The following is a 15,000-nucleotide window of genomic DNA, read 5'->3' on the forward strand; positions in this document are numbered from 1 at the left end:
GAAATGATATTCCTCTCAGTAGCTACCTGTGTGATGTCCTATTCTTCACAGTTCCTGGGAAAAAAATACAGGGCGTTCGTCCCAAATGGCACCATATTCCCTATATAGCGCATTACTTTTGACCAGAGTCATATGGGCCCTGTTCTAAAGTAGTGCACTAAATATGTAATAGGGTGACATTTGGGACACACTCAGTGTCGCCATGGTTCCGATTGCTGTGTCAACAGTCATGGTGTTACCATGGTGTTATCAGTCACCGTGTCACGCCCCCACTCAAGTCCCAATTACGCCCTGACGGTGTAGCAATTTGAGGGACAGGTTGAGGGACAGGTTGAGGGACGGTGTGTCAGTGTTTGTCAGAGTTGGACTGATCCCATGGAGTGTTAGATTACAGAGCTCCTGCCTGAATCCCAAATACTGGGTGCATCCCAAATGGCAACCTATTCCCTATATAGTGCATGAAATAGGGAATAAGCCCTGGTCAAAATGATTGCACTATAAAGGGAACAGTATGTCTTTTGGGACTCAGTAACAGCCATGGCTCTCTCTCTCTCTCAGTGCATCTCTAAGACATGTTGCAGTGGGTGGCCTGAGCTCTCACAAGCCTTTTCCTTTTACTACTGGAATCAATCTCTTCCCATTACAGAACAGTACACAGCCTATGTGGGAGGCTCTTGTTGCTTTTATTGGTGAGTGACGGTGTGAATGTTCTCCCTGCCCCTCCACAATATCTCTCTTTGTTGAACTTCCTTTCTCATCTGAGTTCTGTGGCTGTACACCTGTCACCTATTGACTGTCTTCAATGAGTAACCACATACACATACACCTCTCCCCCCACCATCTCCATCTTGTCCCCTTCTCTCTGCCCCTGACATAATGACTTGTTGGCGCTCTTAATTTGCCAGAGAGGGAGATCTTATTAAGAGCATGTAATTCCCCCTGGGGTTCTCTGGCATCTCCTTGAGTAAAGTGGAGTTGAGGGGTGGGGGGAGGGAGGGAGGGAGGGGCGGAGGGAGGAGGATGGCGGGAAGAATGAGGAGGAAAGAGGCGGCTGCTGGAAATATCACGAGGGGGAAAGTAAAGGTGTGTTCTCTTTGTTTTAAATATCTCCCTACCTCCCTGCCCACCACTCTCTCGCCGTCTGCTCCCGAGCCACAGAACACCAGATTTGTCATTAATTAAACCACTGCTAGCCTGGGGCCAGAGCTGGTCAGGGTGGCACTGCTTTAAAGCTAACAAAGGGGCTTCATGCTCTTCAATTAGGTGGTTCACTGTTAGATATGTGGGTATAGGGGATATGCCCCCATAATACTGCCATGGGAAATGTAGTCGAACAGAATTGTGGTCAACAAATCCCCAATTGCTGTTGTTTATATCTCAGTTATGTATGCAACCGATGTACTATTGAAGTAAATCATATATATATATTTTTTTTTTTGCTTCTGTGATTTGCACACATGGTGCAGAATGGTGCAGGTATATACAGTGCATTCGGAAAGAATTTACACCCCTTGACTCTTTGTTACGTTACAGCATTATTCTAAAATGGATTAAATCGTTTTTTCCCCTCATCAATCTACACACAATACCCCATAATGACAAGCAAAAATAGATTTGTAGAAATGTTTGCAAATGTGTAAAAAAATAAGAATATCACATTTACATAAGTGCTAGACCCTTTTTGCAGCCTTTTTGTAGCAATTACAGCCTTGAGTCTTCTTCGCTATGACTCATCAAGCTTGGCACACCTGTATTTGGGGAGTTTCTCCCATTCTTCTCTGCAGATCCTCTCAAGCTCTGTCAGGTAGGATGGGGAGCGTTGCTGTACAGCTATTTTCAGATCTCTCCAGAGATGTTTGATCGGGTTTAAGTCTGGGCTCTGATTGGGCCACTCAAGGACATTCAAAGACTTGTCCCAAAGCCACTCCTGCGTTATCTTGGTTGTGTGCTTAGTGTCGTTGTACTGTTGGAAGGTGAATCTTCACCGCAGTCTGAGGTCCTGAGTGCTCTGGAACAGGTTTTCATCAAGGATCTCTCTGTACTTTGCTCTGTTCATCTTTCCCTCAATCATGACTAGTCTCCCAGTCCCTGATGCTGAAAACCATCCCCATAGCATGATGCTGCCACCACTAGGGCTGTTTGCTGTGACCATATTACCGTCACACCGGCGGTCACGAAGTCATGAAGGCAGTCAAATTCCATGTGACCGTTTAGTCACGGTAATTAGGCTTCTCCAAGCTCTGATGCTGCTCATGGTCATTAGTAGCCTACCAAACGTGCTAACTGCCTAGTACTCAGCACTCTATTGTCCCTCTCATCACTCTGACATCAATACAAATGTAGTTGAAAATCTAATCAAACACTTCATGAGAGCCATGAGCTCAGGTTGCGCTACATTTTTATAGGCTATGATTTCATGAAAAATACAGAGTGATGGCCTCTATTAAAAAGAGGATGATCCCATCAGCGTTCAATAGGCTAGGCCTACTATATTTATTTCACAACTTTCCTAATATTAAGCACATTGCTTCTCTTTACAACAGGAGTATAGCCTACCTGGCTGGCATGAAAATTAACCACGGGAAAATCGTCCTCCATTCGTATTTAAGTGCGTCGATTTTTTTCCTGCTGTCCCTGATTCGAGACAGGTGTATGATAATGGTCCATTCTAAATCAAAACAAATTTCACACATATATTATTTAGTGTATGTAAAGACTAAATTAAATGATGGGTGACAATATTAGCCTATCACTCGTGAATTATGACCAGCATAAGAAACTGCCTTTTGCAACTTTTTTTTTATCATTGTTGCACACCTCATGTAGCCAAGCCCATAGCCTAGCCCATAGGCTACATGTTTTGATAAGGTTTGTATCACAACTAAAGTGGCCAAATAACTTCTTCAAATTCAGCACATTAATCCGCTTTACAAGGTGTTTAGAGCCTAACTGGCAACCTAATAAGCAGCACGTTTGGGGAAGATAATTGTGCACCTTTATAATAAAAGCATTACATGCATAATCACATTTGCGATCCCTTTTGATAATGGTGTTTTCCCGCTATAAAAATAGGTACTTGAAAGGCTTGGTTTTTGCTCTGACATGCACTGTCAACTGTGGGTGTGTGCCTTTCCATATCATGTCCAATCAACTGAATTTACCACAGGTGGACTCCAATCAAGTTGTACAAACGTCTCAAGGATGATCAATGGAAACAGGATGCACCTGAGCTCAAATTTGAGTCTCATAGCAAAGGGTCTGAATACTTATGTAAATAAGGTATTCCTATTTTTTTATATTTTAATACAATTTTCATTTAATCCATATTAGAATAAGGCTGTAACGTAACAAAATGTGGAAAAGGGGAAGGAGTCTGAATACTTTCCGAATGCACTGTACCTACTGCACAATGGTAAGAGGATAATCTTGTTCGGCAGTAAAACTTTCCAGTCATACACACCACCGTCTTATTATGTCCCCAATATCTCCCCCCGCCCCAGCCACAGATTCTCTGGGAAAAGTGGTAACCGATACCCATCTGGTATCTGGGATCGTCTGAGCGACCTGTCCTGAGTGGCAAATTATACCCATCTGGGATCGTCTGAGCAACCTGTCCTGAGTGGCAAATTATACCCAACTGGGATCGTCTGAGCGACCTGTCAGCCCTTATAGACACTCAGTAGAGAGGTCCCATCTGCCTGCAGTAACCAAGAGAGCAGCATACATAGACATATAATTACTAGAATGTACATTCTCATTCAAGTCAATGTTCTGTGATTCTGTAATTCTATATTTATTTGGCAGCACAACAACTCAGAGCTCATTATCAGGGGAATTCTCTCTCTGTCTGTCTGGACGGAGCATGGCTGGCTGGCTCCTGGCTCATTTCCCAACATGTAAACAGCACCACGAGAGCTGCTGCTTAATGATGGGTCCATGTGGTGACAGGTGCTTTTCTGTACCTGACACACACAAACCAAACTAATCTTAATTTAAACCTGACATGTGTCTTTCAGACATTACAGAATGACTCACAACCAGCCCCCCCTCTCCCCTCTCTTTCATTCTCTCTGGCCACCCATCACCAGTGCACTTTTTCTTTCAGGGCACTCCGTCAATTGAGGGGAGACGTTGCTGACTGTGTTGACTTGTAGACCTGAATGTTCCTGTGTCTGACTGTCATAAAGTGAGGCTGAGAGGGTATCAGAATAGGTCATTAAGTAGCAGTAGCCATCAGGGGGGACAGGGATACACACTGGCATCACCATGTCTGCCCCCAGGGCCTATCAAAGAGCTCTGAGCATCCTGTACATGATCTGGGCCTCTATTCTCGTACTGTAGCCAGGGGAGCAGAGGCCTCTTTAGACACTCAGCCTCATACATGTACATCTCCTGTAGCCCTGTGTGTCTTTACCATCCTCCACCCCCAACCCCTGTCCAAGTCCCTCCTCCGTCCCCCCGGCCTGTCTTCATTTGGGCTGATCGTGTTTCTGTGTGCTCTGTACTAAGCAGGCTGGTGCATTACATGAGGAATGTGTGGCTGTAGCTGGTGCCAAACACCTTGTCATAGCATTACTGTAGAGAACAATAGTCTCAGTGTGGAGAGGCTCTGCTCCTCTCTCTCGCAACATGCCCTGGGCATCACGGCTCAACCACCAGCCATTACACTTAGGTCAGACTTTGGCTGGTGCAGTGGGTTTGGTCAGAAAACATAGTACTCAATCTAGGGAATAGGGTGCCATTTCAGACGCTGCTTCTCTCTCTCTCAGATAGTTTTTAACCAACCAACCAGCACTCACCTGACTCAACATGGCTGTGGGTCAGGGTGCAGTGACAAGGGTGGCATTTGCTGGCAGTTTGGGGAGTATCGCTGACGTGTCTTGTTTGGGATGACAAAGTAGTATCTGCATGACAAAGCCATCATTGTAGCTAAGTTATGTGTAGTCACAGACAGGAGAGTTCTAAGTTACTGTCCATCATGGTTCTGCATTATACTGTTATACTGTTCAAATACTACAGTTAACCGTTCCATTAAATATTGTTTACCATTTGGCATATTTGTTTTCCTGCAAAGCAGACAGTCAGTATTCCCTTAAGACCATGGCAGTAAAGGAACCTATGGGATTACATGCTGAGGCATGTGAAATCCTTCTCTCTCTCCCAGGTATGGAGTGGGAGCAGAGACAGAGATGGCAAGACAACAGGAATGGAAATTGACAGTTAAGTCATTTACAATGGCATGCTAAGAAGTTTTGGTTACCCTACCCTATTGATAAAGAGATGATGGAGGGCAAGTTGACAGCAGTTTGTCTCCGTCCCAAATGGCCCCCTATTCCGTATTTAGTGCACTACTTTTAACCAGACCCATATAGGCACAGGGCAAAAATAGTCCACTAAATAGGGAATAGGATGCCATTTGGGACAACACATGTTGAGTGACAGGGGCAGACAGACAGGACATGTCTGTACACCATCACTCTTGTGTGTAAATAGCTTCTGACTGACAGACTATCAGCTGCTTCACAATGGCAGCTCTCATTCTATAGAGAGATTAGCTGGGTGGGAAACTACAATCCTCAATTTGAAGAATTCCTTCCAAGATAGTGGGTAGATTAGGTGGGGTACCTTTTCCAAAGAATAGGTAATCCTAGCCTGGTTAATGCTGTACTCTATTGTTTCACTTGTAAGCACAGCTTTCAGTCTGCTTTAACTAGGCTATAGTGATTTTCCTCCTTAGAAATACATTACTGGGTAGCTATTAGTGAACATACCATTTATAATAGTAACAAATCTCAGGCATTCATATCCAGTGTCAAGCTGACAGGAAAATACAACACTTCCATGAGCAACAACAAGTCTGCCATTCATCTTTTGTGGTAGGGAATGCTACTAATGCAATCCTGGTAGTTAGCCATGACTGTCATCTGATCTGATGGAGCTTATATAATTACTGGATAACTCAAGTGTTTTCTTCACTCCCTTTCTTTTTTAGAAATATAGCATAGTTTGTCACAGACCATTCAGAATCGACAAACTAAGGGCCCTAAAAGAGAATGAATTCACTGGGCTGCTCTTGGGAGAGTGACACTTGCCAAGACAGGAGAGAGCCAGCATGAGAGAGTCAGCATGAGAGAGTCAGCATGAGAGAGTCAGCATGAGAGAGAGAGAGAGAGAGAGAGAGAGAGAGAGAGAGAGAGAGAGAGAGAGAGAGAGACTTATAAGATGGTCCCCTTGTAGGTTTTTTTTTATGGGAACATCCCCACCTTCCCTTGGGGTACTATTACAGTCTGCCATCTCTTAATGTGACACTGAACAGACAAAGACGCAAATGGGCGAACGGTTCCTCATGGCCAGATGACAACAAATGGTTAAGCTCCAACTTTATTATGTGAGGATGGAGAGAAGAGGCTGTTCTTGCCCCAGTCAGAGCCCAGCGAGGGAGCAGCACTGATAGGCTAGGTGTTTCCCTGGGACAATCAGCCAGCCAGTCAGCCAGCTGCCCAGGCCGCAATCCCAATCAGCCAGCCGCCCAGTCAACCCCTTTCTTCAGTCCCCTGGGTTATTTTGACAGGCTCAGTGTTTCCCAAAGCCAGCCAGCCCACCTGCCAGCCAGCCAACCTGCTTAACAGCCCAACTAGCCAACCCCTCCTCAGATTCCTCTGGGTTATTTCTCTCTGTCTCCACTGGGTCCTCCCTCCCTTTCACAGCCAGTCTTAAGCTCTTAATTAAAGGATTTCCCAGTGTCTCACTGTACTCTTCTGTACTGTTCCAACTCTCTCGGAGCCAGACATTTGCGTCATTGTGTGTGTCCTAAATGCCAATCGGTTCCTTTTATGGTGCACTACCTTTGACCAGGGCCCCTAGGGTTCTTGTAAAAAGTAGTGCACTATAAAGGAAATAGGATGATATTTGGGACGTACATATTGTCCTCAGATGGTACAGCACATCTTTTGGACATTTTCTCACATTATGGTGAAAGATCTTACAGAATCATGCATAGATCATGAGTATTAAACATCTACTCCTGAATAGATTGTCTCGATGTTGGTTATGTCACTAGTACTGCACAAGCATACGTATCTGCACTTCACTGTATGTGTGAGTGTGATGCTTTTGGTCACAGTGAATATCAACAGGTCTGGATGCATCCCAAAGAAACCATATTCCCTTTATAGTACACATCCTCTGTCTCCTCATGGTGCCAGAGAGAATGATTGGGTATCTGTACCAATAGACACCATTCTCCTAATAAATTACCCTTCTACACTCCTTGCTGTTGCCCATAAGAAAAAACACTGGAACGAAGATCACATTTTCATATTTAGTTTCATATGTTGCTTTACATGTTGTCACATGTTATCACATTAGCTTCACATAAGATCACATTTGACATGTTTAAATGTGAAATTCATATGGTTTTTCTGTAAGGGTGACTCTCTCCTCTGCAGTACCTGTCATTGACAGAATCACAAATGTCTCCATCTCTCACATTGTCAGGTTACTGTCAGACAAGGCTAACGACACGTAGTGGGCTGCGTCCCTAATGATACCATTTTCCCTTTATAGTGCACTACTTTTGACCAGGGCCTATACTGCACTATAGGGAATAGGGTGCGATTTGGGACGTAGGTAGTGTTGTCACATCACCTTACTCATCGATACAGGCTTGGCTGCTGGCAGTTGCGGTCGCAGATGTCTTTTGCAGTGTCACCGATGCAGCAAGTGTTGTTCTCTAATGTACTCTAGCTTGTCCCGTTGAAGGCCGTTCATTACTGTACCTGTGACACAGAGAACTTGGCAAAGGGACAGGATTCAATTGACAATACTGTTTCTGAACAAGTAACGTTTTTATTTCAACAGCAGCAACAGGCAAATCAAACAGGTTTAGATAAAAACATCAAGCCTGGTACAGATTCTGGTCCTATCTTCACTGGTTTTCTGGGATCAATTATTTCAAGGTCCTTCCAATGTATTTCCTTGCTTTCTAGAGCACCTTGAGATGGGGTATCTTTCCCTTTTCCACACACGATGGAAAAGAAGGGAAGCATGGAATGGGATTTCAGGCATTGATTTGATTACATTTTCATCTGTAATTTGGCAGTCTGGCTTTTGACCACACTTACCCCTGCAGATAGTCGGAGCAGGGCCCTCTCTCTATCTGAATGCAATTCGGCCTGAGTGAAATTGCGTCTCACACTCTCCACAGATCCATGACGAGAAATTCCGTAGGTGGATTAGTCCCGCCTTGGCCTAGCGATATTTACATTAGGGCTGGATTTCACAGCGTTTTAAAGGTGACCACCTCATCGCAGCTCAAGGTTGTGGGATGCACAGGCCAATCAACAAGGAGAGCACAGACCCTGACTGCCGGGGTGGTCTCATATCTCAAGATGTGATGGAAGGAGTGACTGGCTCTGTGTGTATGTGTGTGTGTGCGTGTGCGTGCGAGTGTGCATGCATTGGATGACTGGTACATTAGCTCAGTATTTCTCAACCTTTTTATACCATAGGCATTGTAGAATACAGGTGTAGGATCAGTTTCTCACAGCAGGAAAGTAATCCTGCAGCAACAGGCAATGTGAATTATTGTATGGATTATCATGAATGGATATTTTTGTAAGGGTTGATAAATTGTTTGTTAGGGCAAATCAAATCTGAATTTTAAAGTGGAAATTACAAACTTTAGAAGCTTTTTTAAACTACGGATACACTACAAGTATGCATGTCCTGCAACAACAGGGTGATCAAATGAAGATTGGGCATCTTTTTATATCATATATATACTCATCACAACTCTTTCTCTGTCTTTCCAGAGGACCAGATCCCTCATGGGTTCCCCACCATAGACATGGGTCCCCAGTTGAAGGTGGTGGAGAAGACCAGGACAGCCACCATGCTGTGTGCTGCCAGTGGCAACCCTGACCCAGAGATCTCCTGGTTCAAAGACTTCCTCCCTGTAGATATCAACAGCAGCAACGGTCGAATCAAACAGCTCCGCTCAGGTACAGAGTCTCTGCACGGTCAACACATACTGTGCTAAAAAATTGCAGTACAAATTCTGCTGTTCTGCCACGCGTGCAATGATGTCCGAGGGGAATAAACAGTGGTCGTTGTTTGAAGTAGCTTATTTGTTGTTGTAATATCACAAACGGACGTGGCACTTCCACCGCTAAGGATTCCAGCTTTAAAGATGTCAATAAGTGTTTTCTATTACATTTGACTGAATTAAGCTCCATAATTACCTCAGCGGATCCTCAGAGGGAATACTGCTGTGTTCTGGGCCTATGTTGCCTACAACAATAGGTTCAGGCAGCCATTCATCTTAACATTATAACCAACTAGCAGGCTCAGAACAACTCAGAAAGGTGGCCTGGATCCAAGCACCAATGACAACCGCTCAGAGCAAACCATTTGTCCATCCTCTATCACGTTATTTAGTAAAAGGAGCCACAACAATGCTGTCCAGCTGTGCACAGCATACCTGCAGTGATTGGGCTATTCCCTTGTCTATCGTCACTTTTGAGGAAAACATTTCATGGCAAACAGTTATTCCAACAGTACCTTTAGCCGGTAATGTGGCTGCCAAGCTGTGAACTTGCATCATCAATGTGCCATAGGCCTTTATTTATGCAAATGTTGGAGTCTGGGTCCCTACTCCCTAAACCCTTAGCCCCAGTGCAACCTCCAAAAGCATTCCAGCTTCAACTCTTGAACCCCTGGCAGCATAGAATATGATGTAGAAACTAGAGGCTTCCCCTCTGAACAGAGACACAGAGAAAGGAAAGGCTGAGAGACAGACTATAGGATATCTCTGGTGTGTGTTGCAAATGACACCCTATTCCTTATAGTGCATTATAGGGCTCTGGTCAAAAGTATTACACTATAAAGGAAATAGGATGCAATTTGGGACACAGTCTATATGTAGATTTGAAGCCTGTGGAAGCTGGAGGATTTTCCCCGGCAGGCCTCAGTTGCAGGGCCTCCGGTGAAGGACAGATCCTCCAACCATGCATTATTAACATGACAGCACTGCAATTTGGTTCAATTTGGTTCATAGCGCTGGCTTGCCTTTCTCCTCACACATAGCTTTTTCCCAAATGGCACCCTATTCCTTTTATACTGCACTAATTTTGACCAGAGCCCTATGCTTCATTATATAGGGATAGGGTGCTATTTGGGAAACAGCCATAGTCCCACTGCAGTCAACCGCAGATGGGCATATGTATTTTTTCTGTTCGTTTTTTTAAGAGCTGCCCGGTGGTTAATTGTCTGTCAGAGGAACCGAGTAAAATACAGCTGCACTAGTGCCATGCCATCAACTTGACATTCAAGCAATTTATTTGTTCCAATACAATTCATTATGCGCTAGTGAGATTACATTTGCTCATAAATTAGTATCCCTATTACAGGACCTTTATCCATCAAGGAATGCTAATAGCTCCATATTTCAATTTAAGACCTTTGCACTGCTGGCAAATGAAAGACAGTCTGTGTCCTTTGTATGGAATGGAGCTCAATCCCCCCTCTACAATGGCTGAGTCCTTAATGGAGCTCAGAGCTCAATCCCCCCTCTACAAGGGCTGAGTCCTTAATGGAGCTCAGAGCTCAATCCCCCTCTACCAACGCTGAGTCCTTAATGAAGCTCAGAGCTCTATCCCCCTCTACTAAGGCTGAGTCCTTAATGGAGCTCAGAGCTCAATCCCCTCTACCAACGCTTAGTCCTTAATGGAGCTCAGAGCTCTATCCCCCAGCTACAAAGGCTGAGTCCTTAATGGGGCTCAGAGCTCTATTCCCCTCTACCAACGCTGAGTCCTTAATGGAGCTCAGAGCTCTATCCCCCAGCTACAAAGGATGAGTCCTTAATGGGGCTCAGAGCTCTATTCCCCTCTACCAACGCTGAGTCCTTAATGGAGCTCAGAGCTCTATTCCCCTCTACCAAGGCTGAGTCCTTAATGGAGCTCAGAGCTCTATCCCCTAGCTACCAAGGCTGAGTCCTTAATGGAGCTCAGAGCTCAATCCCCCCTCTACTAAGTCTGAGTCCTTAATGGAGCTCAGAGCTCTATCCCCCAGCTACTAAGGCTGAGTCCTTAATGGAGCTCAGAGCTCTATCCCCACTCTACTAAGGCTGAGTCCTTAATTGAGCTCAGAGCTCTATTCCCCAGCTACTAAGGCTGATTACTTAATGGAGATCAGAGCTCTATCCCCGCTCTACCAAGGCTGAGTCCTTAATGAAGCTCAGAGCTCTATCCTCCAGCTACTAAGGCTGAGTCCTTAATGGGGCTTAGAGCTCTATCCCCCCTCTACCAAGGCCGAGTCCTTAATGGAGCTCAGATCTCTATCCCCCTCTTCTAAGGCCGTCCTTAATGGAGCTCAAAGCTCTATCCCCCAGCTACTAAGGCTGAGTCCTAAATGGAGCTCAGAGCTCTATCCCCCCTACCAAGGCTGAGTCCTTAATGGAGCTCAGTGCTCTATCCCCCCTCTACTAAGGCTGAGTCCTTATTGGAGCTCAGAGCTCTATCCCCCCTCTACTAAGGATGAGTCCTTAATGGAGCTCAGTGCTCTATCCCCCAACTACTAAGGCTGAGTCCTTAATGGAGCTCAGAGCTCTATCCCCCAGCTACCAAGGCTGAGTCCTTAATGGAGCTCAGTGCTCTATCCCCCAACTACTAAGGCTGAGTCCTTAATGGAGCTCAGAGCTCTATCCCCCCCTACTAAGGCTGAGTCCTAAATGGAGCTCAGAGCTCTATCTCCCCTCTACTAAGACTGAGTCCCAAATGGCACCCTATTCTAGTGCTGAGTGATCAGTGCTTTTTGATGTCGGTTCGGTTTTGGTTCAATTGTTAAAAAATTATCGCAGATTTCGGTTTCGATAACTTCTTACAACATGAAATGCACTATGCATTATGTGGGTTGAATGCTGTAACAACACAGAATAAAACAATTAATACAAGTCCCATGATGGTAGTGACTGCCCATTACCACTTATCACTTATTGACCATTTATAAAATATCAAATATTTCAGTTGTGTAAATTTCATTTGTTTAATTTGATGACTTTATTATTTCATTCAAGTCATCATCTCCATAGAGCTGCTGCCTATGCTGTCTGACAAAATCACTATTTTAGTAGTTCTTCAAAGTAAATAAGGCATACTTTTATGACTGCTGAATACCAACTATCAATCACTTAGATCTTGTATTTTCAGGCAGCGATATATCAGAAAGCAACTGCTCTCTATCCTTCTTGATCACACAATCTTCTGTCTTCTCTCTCTGTGTCTGCCCCACATTAACCTAACATAGCAGGCATAAAAAAGGAACACACAGACCGGACAAGTAGGCGCGCAAAGTTAATTACCTCAATTTCTGCGCTAAACTATGTCAAATAATGGCCTGTTGGAAACTACAACTCCCTACTACACAATTCGGGCTTGATCTGATTTATCTCTAGAGAAACTGCGAAATATGAGCATTGAGCTCAAAGAAAAAAAAAGGAAGGAAATTGAATTCAAAGTTGAACCGACATCCGACATTTAGTTGTTTAGAAACAGAAAATATCAGATATTTAGTTGTTTAGAAACAGAAAATATCAGACATTTAGTTGTTTAGAAACAGAAAATATCAGACATTTAGTTGTTTAGAAACAGAAAATATCAGACATTTAGTTGTTTAGAAACAGAAAATATCAGACATTTAGTTGTTTAGAAACAGAAAATATCAGACATTTAGTTGTTTAGAAACAGAAAATATCAGACATTTAGTTGTTTAGAAACAGAAAATATCAGACATTTAGTTGTTTAGAAACAGAAAATATCAGATATTTAGTTGTTTAGAAACAGAAAATATCAGACATTTAGTTGTTTAGAAACAGAAAATATCAGACATTTAGTTGTTTAGAAACAGAAAATATCAGACATTTAGTTGTTTAGAAACAGAAAATATCAGACATTTAGTTGTTTAGAAACAGAAACAATCAGACATTTAGTTGTTTAGAAACAGAAAATATCAGACATTTAGTTGTTTAGTAACAGAAAATATCAGACATTTAGTTGTTTAGAAACAGAAAATATCAGACATTTAGTTGTTTAGAAACAGAAAATATCAGACATTTAGCTTAATCACTCAGCACTACCCCATTCGCCTATATAGTGCACTACTTTTTTCTAGGGCCCATATGCCTCTTTTCAAAAGTAGTATACTATGTTGGGAATGTAGTGCTATTTGGGACAACATGTCATTGTCTCCCGGTAATTATCGATAGGCTTGTCCAACTAGTCAGTCTGGCACCAGACAACAATACAGGCCAAACGATAAGCAAACAGACCTCCTCTGCTGGCCTGAGGATCTGATAGGGAGGAAGGAGAGGGGTGGGAGAGGAGGAGTAGTGTCTCTAGACCTGGCTAAACCTCTTTCATTTTCGGGTAAATACTCCTGGAGTAGCAGGCCATGGCTCTGTATGTGGTGCAGACACTCAAACTCTCCTGGGTCCTCCTGACTCACCATGGATGTGTCCCAAATAACACCCTGTTCCCATTATAGTGCACTTCTTTTGACCGAAGCCCTATGGTCTCTGGTCAAATGTAGCGCACTGTAGAGGGAACAGAGTGCCATCTGGGACACAACCCAGGTGATTGGTGATTCTCTCCACTGAAGCCTGCTATAGCAGTAACATAATTTATGCCCTTTAATTGTTATGAATATGTATATGGTTAACGACGACATGATAAAATGTGTTAAATATATACAGTAGTATTATGTCCTTGCGAAGGCAGAGCATGGACTGCTTAAATCCAAGGTAACAACCTATTTCTGTGCATTAATCCCAATGTATTTCTCCAACATATAGGAAAATGAATACCTGCCTACTGTATCCAGGACATTGCGAAAACATAATAAAGCTCTATTATTTTTCACAATTTGCCTAGAATATACTGCTCTGAAATCGGCCATGGACAAAGCCTGTGATATTCATAATGAACCTAAACCAACTTGGGCTCAGTACATGAAGGCTGTATGTCTGTCCAGGCAGGTCTCAGCGTAGACCCAGTCCTCTTTAAGCTGCTGATGACCTCATCAACATGGGACACACAGCTTTTAGGGGGCTTTCCGTCCTCTCAACCTCTCCTCCACCTCTATGCTCCTGTTTAATGTGTGGATGGTGGTTTTGAGTCATTATCCAGATCGGGTGTATCTGTATAGTAACCAAACCGACTCCTCCAACATTTGTTGCATATGACTAGATATGCCCAAATGACCCCGTACTAACAACTACAGGAATATGAATCACTGAATGCAACCAATTATTTGTAAGGCAAGATAATCAGCTAATTAGGGGGTGGTGCACAAAATATAATAACTGATAAACATTTATTTTACATGGGCCATTTGATACACATAGTTAAACATGTATTGTAACTGAAATAACTACTTCAGTCATATTAGAATTCATCGTTATGCTAATAAACAGCAATTTCATAAGTTAGCCTACTGTATTCAGGGCACATGTTTCTTAGTATTGCATCAGATGCTGTATGTAACCTGTGTTTCTGCTAGCCTCATTACAACAGGAAGCTGAACACCCCAGATCAGTTAGATTGTCTAGACGTAGTCTCTAGAGATGATCAGAATGCTTAAGGTACCAGTCAGAAACAGACCCATTTTGGGTGAACGGAGGGTCAGACCATTCAAGACTGATGGTGATGACCAGGTGTTAACACAAACAAGCAGGTGGAGAGAATAAGTAGCTTTGTGATCATAGCAGACTGACAGCTCAGTAGCACAAATAGCCAGGTGTATAGCACAAACAACCAAGGGAAGGAAACAAATAGCCAGACAAACACAGCATTAAGAGTCAGGATTATAGCACACCTACATCTAAAACACATAGCCTCCAGGTGTGTTGTATAAACAGGCAAGTTCAGAGCAAAAGTAGTCACATGTATTAAGATAATAGGCATTCGGAACAATAGCTCTGTATGAAATAGGTGTTGGTTACAGAAA

The 15,000-nt window shown here is 43.5% G+C and overlaps 1 protein-coding gene across 21 annotated transcripts in view; it reads left to right on the plus strand.

Annotated features, from left to right (window-relative positions):
- Positions 1-15,000, plus strand: part of ptprfa (protein tyrosine phosphatase receptor type Fa) — a 399,275-nt gene that overhangs the window by 244,732 nt on the left and 139,543 nt on the right. For all 21 annotated transcript variants that reach the window (XM_036978457.1, XM_036978456.1, XM_036978463.1 and 18 more), the window contains exon 5: positions 8,814-9,002. In XM_036978457.1, coding sequence (XP_036834352.1) covers positions 8,814-9,002 — 189 coding nt within the window. The remainder of the gene's footprint in view (positions 1-8,813; positions 9,003-15,000) is intronic.

The sequence above is a fragment of the Oncorhynchus mykiss genome, chromosome 5 (assembly GCF_013265735.2).
Source record: "Oncorhynchus mykiss isolate Arlee chromosome 5, USDA_OmykA_1.1, whole genome shotgun sequence".
Lineage (NCBI taxonomy): Eukaryota > Metazoa > Chordata > Actinopteri > Salmoniformes > Salmonidae > Oncorhynchus > Oncorhynchus mykiss.